Source organism: Letharia lupina (genome assembly GCF_014066315.1).
Source record: "Letharia lupina isolate WasteWater1 chromosome Unknown contig_15, whole genome shotgun sequence".
In the NCBI taxonomy this organism is placed as follows: Eukaryota; Fungi; Ascomycota; class Lecanoromycetes; order Lecanorales; family Parmeliaceae; genus Letharia; species Letharia lupina.
In genome coordinates this window covers 117,757-131,451 of record NW_023502984.1, presented here as the reverse complement: position 1 = coordinate 131,451, position 13,695 = coordinate 117,757, and the positions used below count along the sequence as shown (strand labels likewise).

General features: G+C 32.7%; 2 protein-coding genes across 2 annotated transcripts; one reads left to right on the top strand and one right to left on the bottom strand.

Moving 5' to 3' along the window:
• Nucleotides 1-355: 355 nt before the first annotated feature.
• On the top strand, nt 356-2,817 carry HO133_002480 (uncharacterized protein; the record flags this gene model as incomplete). Its single annotated transcript, XM_037293406.1, has 3 exons — nt 356-747; nt 805-1,120; nt 1,588-2,817. The coding sequence occupies 3 exons, from the start codon at nt 356-358 to the stop codon at nt 2,815-2,817; spliced, it is 1,938 nt and encodes a 645-aa protein (XP_037150235.1).
• A 1,760-nt stretch (nt 2,818-4,577) lies between these two features.
• On the bottom strand, nt 4,578-5,675 carry HO133_002479 (uncharacterized protein; the record flags this gene model as incomplete). The annotated part of the gene is made up of 2 exons (XM_037293405.1): nt 4,578-5,194; nt 5,627-5,675. 2 exons carry the CDS (start codon nt 5,673-5,675, stop codon nt 4,578-4,580), a joined length of 666 nt encoding a protein of 221 aa, XP_037150234.1.
• Between the last annotated feature and the right edge of the window lie 8,020 nt (nt 5,676-13,695).

The window sequence follows — 13,695 nt, the reverse complement described above, 5'->3', positions numbered from 1 at the left end:
GTGCCCGATTGGCAACGTTGGCGAGAGAGAACTTGGGACACAGCCCACACCGAATGTATTGACCTCTGGACACACTCATCATCGTGCATACATTAGCGCGAGGCTGAGCTGGGCGAAGTGCGGGGGATTTTAATGTCTGCCTTCCCTTCGCACCTCTTTCTTGCTTTCTTCTTTCTCTCTTGACCATGATGAATATCCGTTTCACTTCTTGCAGTATCTGATCCCGATACTGAATATCTGTGGTGACAATCAGAAGAAACAAGACCAAAGCCCGTATCTTCTAGCGGCGCAAAGAATTATATTTTAGGGTCCTAGCCTTGTGATTTCAGGCAGCGAGATCTTTGCCGCGTCCTCAATGGAGCCTCTCTCGGTGGGCGCGAGTGTTATTGCCGTGGTTGGCGCTACTGCAAAGGTCATCAAAGGAATCCGCCGCCTCAAAGCATTACAAGACGCGCCACGGGAACTGGACGACCTACTCGCCGAGATATCTCAACTTGAGCTTGTTTTGCAAGCTGTCCAGAGAGCTCATGAGAATCCTGGGGTTGAGCTGGGAAGGCTGCTCGAGATGGCCCGCAGAATCCTAGTCGACTTTGAGTCGTTGATTGAATATAAATTGACAGAGGCGGGAACTAGTAATAAAGTCGACCGCTGGCAGTGGACACGCAGCTCAAAGGATGTGGAGCGACTGCGGGGACAACTGCGTGATGTCACAGCTAACCTAGTAGCACTTGTCGGCGTCAACACCAGGTATGTTCGGTCACCATTTTTCTGCACCTTCGTGAGGAAATGTCATAAATCGCTAAGTTCCCTCGAAAGTATAACCCTGGATCAGGTATCCCGGGTCACAAATCAAACGCTCTCCGAGCATCGACAACTCAGCAATCAGATACTCCCTATACTACCTGCTCTTGCCCACCTGGTACAGCTTTTGGAAGAATCGCCTTCTACTCAATCGGCTTTGGCTGGCTCGCTGGGTACGGTCCGACAGCTTACTCTCGAATCAGACCCTCAAGCAAACGATACCGTAGCGAAAGCTACCGAGACCGAAACGCTTCAAGCGGACCAGACTGTGTCCAAGCTCCATCCTCAAAGAATTCTTCGTGTCAGAAAAGTCCAGAGAGTCAGCATCTGTGCCATAGGTTGCGCCTGCAAGTGCCATGTTTCCAGACGATTCGGCGCCTCCGGGACTCTCTCGAAGATCTTTGGCCGTGGCTATATCCAGACAGCTGGTTCTTTCATACTCGGAATTCAGTGCGACACCGAGTCATGCGGAGCTCTTACTGCGCCACGCATATCAGTCCAATATTTGTTACCGCAATGGTTGGCATCTCGTATGATTTTCGTATGGCTTACATCATCTCCACCTTGCGGTCCGGAGCTTCTACTTAGAGTCCCCCGAGTAGTAAGCGATAGCAACGCAGCCTTTGAGGCCGTAGTAAACCTTGACTTCGAATCATTGAAGCTTGCTCTTACAAATGGAGACTGTACATCATATGATGTTGACCAATACGGGAATAATCTTCTTACTGTAAGAATAGCCATAGAGAATTCAGTTTTAGGAGATATTTTCTGATTTAAATCTTTCAGTGGGCCGCGCTTCAGTTTGATGCTGAGACAATGTTCTGTATTTCAAATTACAGCGACTTCTGCCACGATCCATGGTCTGTTACGGCCGAGGCCGAGAGCCTTGTATGGCGACTCTTCGTTCTTGTCGCCCGTTATCCGACGCGGAATTATGGTGATGGGCCGTACAGGTTGCTGACTGAAATTCTGCCTGCGGTGGAATGGGAATGCAACGTGGAGAGCCAAAAGTTTACTATGTTGCATCAGATCGTGTGTGGACTGAGCAACCTTTCCTTGAATGCTGAGCTGCGACGCTCAGCTGCTATTAACGAGTTGGACAGACATGGTCGGAGTGCATTATGGTATGCAGTAAACCATCGAAAACTCGACTATGTTAGAAGACTACTAGAGCGGGGAGCCGATCCGAATACTGGTGACCCGCCTATTTGGGCCGCTGTAGAGGGATACTCAGATTACGCAATTGTAGAATTGCTTCTCGATTCAGGTGCAACCCTCAGTCCCTCTGGCGATACTGGCTGGCTGCCATGGCCTTATTCCGGTTGGAGAAGTGACACTTTGGCGGTGGACGAGCTGCTCGTTAGACACGGCATTGACCTCGATCACCGTGCGGAATTTGATGGTGTCCAGGGTGTGACTATACTAATGCGCTTGACTTGCGACTATCTGCTTAGCGACGCAGCACCCCGTCTGAGACAGTTGATCAAATTCGGCGCTGACATTGAGATTGCTGACAAGAGAGGCAATACTGCAATAATGTATGCTGCTTGTGCTGCGTTCCCTGAGACCTTTGATATTCTCGCACGCGCTGGCGCACGCCTTGATGTGAAGACCGTCACAGGTAGCACGATTTTACATCTTGCCGTCACCCATACATCCGATGATAGGCGCAACTTTCATCGGCTCTGCGAGGTAATGCGCCATGCAGATATCACGAAGCTAGACTTAGAAGCACAAGATAAAGATGGAAATACGGCTTTCGACCTTTTACGGATGAAAAATGGACCCAACTGGGAGGCATACTGCCAAAGCAAGGGCCTTAATGTTCGGTTGATGGAATACTACGAAGATGAGCTGGAATTTGAGCTGGAAACCATCTCTGCTCTTGAAGAATTGCTGCGTCACATCCAAGAGGTCCAAGGCGTTCCGGAAGCAGACCGCTATCCACCTCTGGGTGAATACTGCGCGCGCGTTGTGGAAGACGAACCCGTCCCGGGGGCGTGGCCTGTGTACTGAGACCCAGAGCCAGACATTCGGTTCTCAGAAGTGGGAGTTGTCTGACTTTGCGCGGTGGGACTTGGGACCAAGGTCGTTGACGGAAGACACCATGTTTACCAAGATCTCCTTTCCAATAGATTCTAGCCCGAATTCGTCTGCCCCCCCAAGTTTTGTATAAGACACATGCCCGACCAAGTTCATTCGCTCCTAAATTCCTCCAAAACTCTGTTTCCGCTGGAAAAGCGGTTATCCTAAGGCATCGGAGCCGTTGAAGTCCCGCACACAATCTCATAGACTTGGAGACATGAGCGTTAGCCACTTGTACCACAAAGAATTCGACGACTCCGTTTCCAGTGAAATGCGCGGTAGAAAGCATAGCCATCCACATCTTGTAGTTCCATTCAACCCATTCACACCAATTGTACTCTACCTGACAAGGTCGACAATGCAGCGTGCTTGTTTTTCCCATGCCAAAGTTCAAACTGCGACCCATCTCGCTGTTCCGAGAACTTCAAGACTCTAAAGACTCTTCTGACCCTGTCGAAGCCGAGCAAAAACCAGGATTTCTTCTCTAAGGGGCAAGTACTCAAGTATGGGGCAGACGTTCTCCCTCTGTCACTCACGCTCGACACTCTTCTGCTTCAATATTCTCATTCTCGATCTACATATCTTATTGCGGATCTGATTAGAACTCACGACTAGCGCTCTCATTCTTGTCTTCAAGCCGAGAAAGGATGACATGATGGCATTGAAAGATCCGTCTAGTCTACCGAAACCACGAAGGACAAATGGTTGAAGTTGATTGGCCACGATCCAAATTTCCGACATTGCGGACGCCGTCAAACGGCACCGCGGCGAGCATTTATGTCCAAAGACCGAGACATATTGGTTTAAACTTCCTCTGTGACCGAATGCGTCGATGTACCTGTCATGATCAGACTGCGTTTGCGGACACAGAAATGCAGTGAGATCAAACAGGTACAACCAAAGACAGATCCTCCCCCCCCCCGATCGCTAGGACGAACATCTCCCCCCAGGGCTGAGGGGGGCCAACAGTGGGCGAAGCACGGGGCATGCATGCAGCATACTCCAGCGCCCAATCTTCCGCGTAGGACAACCATGTAAGGCTTAGAAGCTTGCATCTTCTTCTCAGACCTTGCGCGTTACATGCTCGCTGTGCAGTCGAATTCGGAAAGTCAAGTGCTGGCCCTTGAATCATGTTTATATGTGCGTTTGGTAACCTGCACGCAAATAATGATTGACTATCATGACAGAGTTTAGCTTGAGTATATACTGCGCCGGTGCTAAAGGAGAAAGAGGAGCAGCTAGGATCCAAATCTATCGAGGAGTAGCTAACGTCACAAATGAGCCCCGTTCGTTTTCATAAAACATCTTAATTATAGATCAATCAAAATCTACATTGTTGTATAGCTTGAAAGGGACACTGAGCTCGGACAGGAACTCGCACATATGTACCTGGTCCGCCCCCAGGTCCCCCAATCCTCGGGTTGAAAGGTGGATACATCTGCTCCTCGTCGGCTAAGAAACTCGAGCATGTGGACGTCATTCGACGTGATTGCAATGTATACTGGACTGAATAGGAGAGGATCCGACAATTGGATGGCTGCTCCCGCCTGGATCAGAGTTTCTCCAACCTCCTTGTCTCTAGCCCTGACAGCTCGGCCTAACGGAGGCACAAAACTTTTTCCCATCAAATTTGGGTTCAGCTCCTGCCTCGAGCAGCCTCATTACGACTTCCTTGCTTTGATTTTTCACGGCTAAAAATATGGCACTCGGTTCGCTTTTTTCAACAGGTTTGGATCTTGCCCCATGCGAAGCAGTGAATTCACCAACTCTATGTTCCTATGAGCGGCAGCCTTAGTTGATGATGGTTTCCTCTCTGCTCCGAAGACGGCCCCGAACTCAAGCAGCAACTTGAATTGTGGGTTATCGGTGTTTTCCACAGCAAGCACCAAGGCTGTTTTTCCACTCTGATCTCTAGCGTTTACATCCACTCCAAGCTCTAGCAAACGCCGTAGTGTTCCATCACTCGAGCCACGATAATATTTATGCGAGCGACGATAATATCCATGCGGGCGAAGATAAAGATGGAGAACAGTTTGTTCCCTATTGTCTTTTGCGTGGACGTCAACCCCAAGTCCAATGAGCATCTCCACTCCAGCTCGAGTGTCACGTCTTTTTCCGACGACTTTCAAAAACGCAGTTTGACCATTTGCGTCTCTAGCTTCTAAATTGACGCCGTATTCGACTAGAGCGTCAACACTGCTGTCCAATGCGTCAACAGTCAGGTCCAGAATGCTCTGTTGTCGATCGTTCCTAGCTTCCACATCGGCTCCATGTGATAGCAGGAGTCGTACATAAGCCTCTCCTAAGCCTACTCGCAACAGTGGGACTGTGGGTTAGTGGGTCCATTATGAGGCCATAGCGGTAGTGGCTGTTTGATCAGCCGTTCCATCATTATGCGATATGCATGCGATATGCGATATGCGATAGTACGGAGACAGGTGGACATGGCGAGTACTATTTGTATGGCCACTGCACCAGTAGTGGGCTCTTCATTCGAATTGTTCTCTTTCAGAGCCATATCATTGTTCTTTTATCAGTCATTGCGAAAGGATATTTCGGCTATTTCAGCCATTCCAGCTATTTGAGGCCACTGCAGTCACATGGATATTTCAGCCCTATTTCAGCCCTATTGCAGCCATGCGGCCATGAGGCTACTCAGCCATTTCCAGCCATATGGAATTGTCCAGCATACCAGCTATTTGAGGCTATTGCAGTCACATAGATATCTGCAGCTATTCACCGATTGGAGCCATGCCAGCCATTGGAGCCATTCCAGCCATTGGAGCCATTCCAGCCATTTGCAGCCGTACGGCCATGCGACCATGCCACTACCATTTGGATACACACTTCAGCCATTCCACCTATAACTATTCACCTCAGCTATCGCAGCTACATTGAAATTATTGAAAATGGTATGCACTCAATGGTCTCATATCATGAAGCATAGTTGTTCATTGTCATGTTCTATAAAGAAGTATATAGTAAGGATGGAGCTAATTATCTATCTATGGTGTGAAGTCACACTAAGGCTATTTACCACCATAAGACGTAATTATAATATCTATTTAGAACTTAGTAATATATAGAAATACTAGCCTCCTATTAGCTGATTCTAATACTTTTATATAATTTAAATAGTAACTAGAAATACTATTAGTTTCAACACTTTCATATAATTCGAATTTAGACTATTTCTTTTATTCGCTCTTTTTAAATTTAATTTAATATATAAATATAGCGAATTTATTATTAATAAGAGCTTTAATAAGTTTATTTATAGTTATATCGTTAATAGATATCTATTTAAATATAATTACTTCTATTTCTACTTAATTTTATATAAAATATTATTAGATATTAATATACTTAATATATAAGTGAAAGCGAGAGTTCTTAATTAATATAATAGTTCTTTAATTATTTACTTTAATTAGTATTAATCTATTAAATAATTTAAAATTAATATCTAATTTATTTAATTAATTAAATAGCTTTCTTTACTATCTAGATCTAAACTATATATTTAACTTTATAAGATAATAATATAATAAACTATTATCGTTTAAATATTTAATTAATAATTTTATTATAGAATAAGAATATATAGACTTTAAGAAATCGATAAGTCTCTTAATTTAAGATTTAATTAGTATTTATATAATCTTTTAATATATTAGTTATTTTATATATAATATTATAAATTAATATTTTCTTTAAATAACGAATAACTTATTTAATAACTATAATATATTTCGAATTTAAGTTATAATTATATCGTAAAAGAATTATAATAATAAAATAGATATTCGAGTAAGTTTAAATTATAAAGTATATTATTAATTTTATTATTAATTAATACTTCTAAATAACTTCTAATTTAATCTTATTAACTAGTTTCTCTTATAGTTAAATATCTATTATTATTAATATAGAGATAGATATATAATTAATTATATTAAATCGTAATAATATCTTTCTTAGATATATTATTTAAGTAACTTAAACGATTCTCTTCTTACGATTTCTCTAGATTTCTATATTTGAATAGTATAAGTATAGCTCGAGATTAGTTATAATAAATTATTTATATAAATCTCATTTAAATTTCGATATTTATTTTAATTCTTTTAAATTATAAATTTAAATATTATTTATATATACGCTAATAATAAGTTATATTTTTTTATTAATAAAGAGTAAGTAATCGAATTCGATTGATTTAAATTCTTTAAATATAAGAAAGTTTTATAGAGTAAAGTATTATTTTTATAGTAATTACTTTAAATTATATAGTACTCTAAGTAGTAGATATATCTTATTATCTTTCTTTTTATACTCTTTAAATTATTTTATATAAATAATTTTCTTTAATGGTATATTAAGAAATATAATAATAATATTTATTTACTTATAGTCTAGATCGTAATATATTATAATTATAAATAGTATCTTAAATAATATAAACTTAATAATTAAGACGAAGGTTTAATCGTAATTAACGCCGTAGATTTATTTAAAACCTCGAATTATTTAGCGTACTTTATAGAGAATAAAATTATTAAATTTCTTCTTTATCTTATAAACTTATCTATTAATAAGAATTAATATATCTTTTATCATCTATAAATCTAAAAAGTTCCTTTCCGTACGATTTCCGCCGAGTTTGTATTATAAGCACGATTTAGTCTATTTAGTAGACTTTATCTATATCTAACCCTTTCCGCCAATTCAATAACTATTTCAATTCTTTCCGCCAGTTCTATTAGTTTAACAACTTCAAAAATTTTTAATAACTTTAAAAATTTTGCGTAATATACTCTAATATACTCTAAGTACTATTCTATATATATATAGTATTAATATATATTATTATTAATATATATATTATTATACGCTATATTAGAGTATTATCTACGCGATTAATTTTATTAAATCGTTTAATTCTATAGCTAAATTTAAGTTAGCGTTAATACTCGTTATCGTAGAACCTTATTATCATAACGTCGATTATTAGAACTTTTCTTTTTTTATATATATTACTATTAAACTAATAGAACTAGCGAAAAAGATTAAGATAGTTATTAAATCGACGGAATTTAGACGAATTCTAATTAGATTTACTAAATTAATAGAATTTAGACGGATTCTAATTAGATTTACTAATTCGACGAATTTTATAATTTCCGCGATAAACGCGCGATCAGCAATTTCAAATTTTATAGAAACTTTTCAGATTTGCAGATGATTCTTAGAATAAACTTTTAAATATTTATTATAGTAAAGAAATTTATTTACTTATTTATAATCTTCTTTTATTATTTAATATAGAGATTAATTATTATTTAATTATAGATTAATAACTTAAAATCGTTAATCTTTATAATAACTTATTAATATCTTATATTAATTATTTACTAAATAATAATAGCGAGATTAAAAATAAAATCGAAGTTATAATAATCTAGATTCTTATAACTTAATATAACTTATCTATAATATAGATATTTTAATTTAAGAGTCTTATTATATTTAATATAAGTAATAATTCTCTAAATCTATTAGTATATATAAAAGAATAAGGTAGGGCTAAATTAGAAAACCTTGAATTTATATATATAGCCAATCATAAATTCGGGGTTATTACGCCTTTTGGCTAGACCGGCTGAGTCACCGCGGGTAAACAAATTAGCGTTCGCAATCATTAAAATCTCTTACTCTACTTTTAACCCTTTAATAACTTTACTATTTTCTATTAAAATTTTAATATTATTTTTTTCAATTATAGAGCGAATATTGCGCTTTTCAATAACGTAAAATTTTTAAAATTTAATCTTATAGTTATTAAAGGGTAAGGACCTCAAATATCGCTTATCAAAGTTCGACAGCCCTAATCAAAAAACAGGTACACATTATTTAATTTTAGAATAACATTTTTATTTTCTATTTAAATTTCGAGATTTTTCTTTTAAATTATAGAACGTAATGTGGGCTTTCAGATAAAAAAAGAATCTTAAACTTTGATCTTATAGTTCTTCAAAGGTAAGGAATTCAAATATCGCTTACTAAAGATCGCTTATCAAAGACCGCTCACCAAATTTACTCGACCACTCGGACAGCCCTGATCAAAAAAAACGGTTATGAATTTAATTCATTGGCCTTTACTCGTATCTTAATATTACTTTAATTATTATTAAAAAGAACTTTCTAAAAAGATATAGAAGTTCGTTTTAATTAAGAACTATATATTATATTAGAATATAGATTTAAATAAGTAATAAAGCTATCTCGAGATATCTCTTTAATATTATTATTATTAAATTCTTCTAAGCCTATATTACTATCTTCTATATCTTCAATTTCTCTAATTTCTTTAATATTTTTATTAAAAAGAATATTTCTAATTTTATTTATATTAATAAGACCTATATCGATATTAATAATAATCTTAAATATATATTAATATATTATAAAGTTATCTTCTATATTAAATATATTTATTATATTATTATTAATAGTCTTAACTAGCTAATAATCTATATCTAAGATTATAATAATTAATATTTATAATTTATTAAAATCGATATAAAAGAATTATTTTATTTATCGAGTAGCTAGATTTTATATTTAAAAGATATTTATACCTTCGTAATTAATTAGATAGTACTTCTTACTACGTTTATCGAGCTTCTTATACTTTTTCTTAAATATATATATCTAGATAACGTAATCGATAATCTTTATATAATCGAGATATAATTATTTATCTATCTATATCTTATATAATATTATATTTTAAAGATAAATAGTAAAACTTCTATTCTTTTAATATACTTTAATATAAAGTAGTTTTAACTTATAAATAGCGAGATAACTTCGAGTTAAAAAGTATAGCTTTTATCTTATTTATAATAATTTAATTTTATATCTTACTAAGTTTATTTTACTTAGACGTATAGAATATAATAAACTTTTATATAATTTTAAAGTCTTTAAAATATTCTTTAAACTTATTATTAATAAATTTAATATTATTATTTAAATAAACTATCTTAATCTTATAATCGAATTCGTTTTTTATCTAAGTTTTCTAATTACGAAATAACTTAAAGATCTTATTTTTATACTTATACGTAAAGTATTAAATTCGAAGAATTACTTAATTAATTAGAAGTATATAGTACTTAACTCTATTAATAAATAATATATTAAAAAATTCTTCCAAGTTTATATAAATCTTATTAAGTTTTTCGAGTATCTTATATTATACTCTTCTTAAAACCTTTCATATAAATTTAATTTTAAAATAGATCTTATATATTAATCTAATTCGAGGTTTCTAAATTAATATAATATTCTTACTTATATTAATTAGTCTCTTAAAATCTATCTTATTTAAATATCTTATTTAATAATATTATAGCTCGATAGCTTTCTTATTAAATATTAGACTTATTATTAAGACTCTTATATTCTTTTAAATAAATATTAAAATCTTAGTTATAAATTATAAGATATTAAGAATATAGATATTATTTATCTTCGAAGCGCTATTAATAAGCTTACTATCTTAAAAAATATAATAGTTATTATTAAGAAAGATAATTTTAAATTCTTTTTATATAATCTAATTAATCGAAAATAGTTTATATATAAGATTCGAAATATATAAGACTTTACTAACTTTTATAATATTACTAGATTTATCTTATAATAGCTATTTTATTTTAATTATATCGCAGCCCTACGTCTAAATAATAGTCTTATTAATTATTATAATTAGTATATATAATAGAATAAGATAGAGCTAAGCTTAAAAATCTTAAATTTATATATACAGCCAATTATAAATTTAGAGTCACTACGCTCTTTAATTAAATCGACTGAGTTATCGCGGGTAAATAAATTAGCGTTCGCAATTATCAAATATTCGCAATTATTAATAAAATAGATATACGTTATTAACATATAAAATAACTTTTTTATTTTCTATTAAATTTTTAAGGTTTTTTTTTTAAATTGTAAAGCGTAGATTACGCTTTTAAATACTTTAAAAATTTTAAAATTTAGTCTTATAATTATTAAAAGGCAAGGCACTCAAATATCGCTCATCAAAGATCGCTCATCAAAGATCGCTTTCTAAAGATCGCTTATTATTTTTACTCGATAGGCCTAATTAAAAAAATGATTATGAATTTAATTTATATATCTTTACTCGTATCTATATAATATAATTAATAGTCGATAAACTCGTTTTTATTAAAGAATATATAATTAGTATAGTCTAAGTTTATTATTTATTCGTATATAATAGTAGATTAACTATTTATATATACTATATAGAAGAGAAAGTAAATTAAGAATTTATATAATAATTCGTTAATTATTTTATTCTCTAGAGAATCTAGAGAATTAGATAAAGAGTTAAGAATATTTTTAATTTCTTAATTTATCTTATTACTTAATTTTAAGCTAACGTTAAGCTAAGATATTAATTAATTCTCTATACTCTTTTATAATTCTTACGATTTAGCTATTTTAATTAAGAGATAATTAAGAGACTTAATTTCGAGCTCTTTATTTATTATTTCTTTATCTAATTTAGATATTAAGCTATTAACTAGATAACTTTAATACTCTTTATCTCTTATAGTATTCTTATTATCGATTATAATATAAGCTATTACTAAAATATAAGTATAATTTTAATTTATAAAATCGTTCGACTTATTAATTATATTAGCTATATTCGCTTTAGACTTAAAATTCAAATTATTATTATTATTATTATTATTTCGAAATTAATTAGATATCTTTTCGTTATAAAGAATTTAGTAGCTAAATAACTAATATCTCTTCTTACTCTTATTTAATAGTAGTAAATACTTTAGATACTTAGATACGTTATCTAATTTCTTATAGTAGATACTATTCGAGTTATTTAATAGGGGATTAAAGTTGTAATTATTATTTTTATTATTATTTCTACCTTAATCTTATTCTAAAGTATTATCTCTATATTCTAAATTATTATTATCTCTAAAGATCTTCTTATCTTTCTATTTCTTATAATATTTCTTTATAATAACAACTATAGCTTATTTCTTATTATCTCGCTTAAGGAGACGATCTTCTTTATAAAAAAGTATAATAATTTTATTAAAGTCTAATATGTTATTAAGTTATATAATAAGACGATATATAAAGTTCTTATACTTTTTATTTAAATTATTTAATAATAGAATAATAAGAATCTATCTATCGATTAAAGCTCTTATACGCTTAAGGTTTTTAGATTTTATATATATATTAATAATATAGATCTTAATCGAGTTATTACTATTAGTTATAATAGTATTTTATAATTTCTATAACTTAGTAAAGCGAAGAATAAATTCGAAGTTTATATAATTTATTTAGATTTACTTTATCTAATTATAACTATCTTCTTATCTTCTATTACTTCGATTAGTTTATTCTTATATATCGAGTAGATAAATTTCGATATTTAATTATTAAGATTCTTTTAGACCTTTATCTTAATATTATAAATTAAAATTTACTAATTAATAGATCTTAATATAATAGTTTTTATATAATAGATTTTATTAGTTAATATATTTATAATAATAACTTTCTCTAATAAATTATTTAAAAATAGTATTAATTCTTATTTTACTACGTTCTATAAATCGTAATACTTTAAAATACTCTTTATCTTCTTTAATTAAAACTAATAATTTTTCTACTCTTTAAACTTTAATTTTTTTTAGATCTAAGTTAATATAGCTACGTATATATTAAACGCCTATATAATTATCTTATATAGTTATCTATTAAAGAAAAGATAAAAGAGTAAATAGAAAAATATATAATAAGAATATAAGAATATTCGTTTAACTTCTATAATACTAAATTATTAAATAAATAGATATTTCTAATTAATAATATAGAGACTACGATAGCGAAATTTCGAGCTTATAATCTATTAAAAATAATATATATTTAATAATCTTAAATTATATAGAATAATTATTTATTATTATATTCTATAAAGAAGTATATAGTAAAAATAGAGGTGATTATCTATCTATGATGTGAAGCTACACTAAGACTATTTGCTATCATAAGGCGTAGTTACAATACTTATTTAAAACTTAATAGTGTGTAGAAATGCTAGCCTCCTATTGACTGATTCCAACAGAAATTTCAGCCATTTCAGTCACTGAAGCCATACGGCTATAAGGATAGTCAGCTATTATAGCTATATGGTATGTAGTTATTTCAGCTAAGTCGGCTATCTCAGGCATCGCAGCTATTTGAGTATTTCAGTTATTTCAGCTATTTGAGCTATTGCAGTCATGTTGCTATTTCAGCTGTTTAAGCTATTGCAGCCATGTGGCTATTTCAGCTATTTGGGCTATTGCAGCCATGTGGATGTTTTCAATCATTGCAGCTATTTCAGCTATTTGAGCTATTGCAGCCATGTGGCTATTTCAGCTATTTGGGCTATTGCAGCCATGTGGATATTTCAGCTATTTCAGCTATTTGAGCTATTGCAGCCATGTGGCTATTTCAGCTATTTCAGCTATTTGAGCTATTGCAGCCATGCGGATAATTCAGCTATTTGGGCTACTGCAGCCGTGGAGATGTCTCAGCTATTCCAGCTATTTGGGCTACCGCAGCCTTGGAGATGTCTCAGCAATTCCAGCTATTCGGGCTATCGCAACCATAGAGATGTCTCAGTTATTTCAGCTATTCGGGCTACTATAACCATAGAAATATTCCAGCTATTTTAGCTATTCGGGCTAC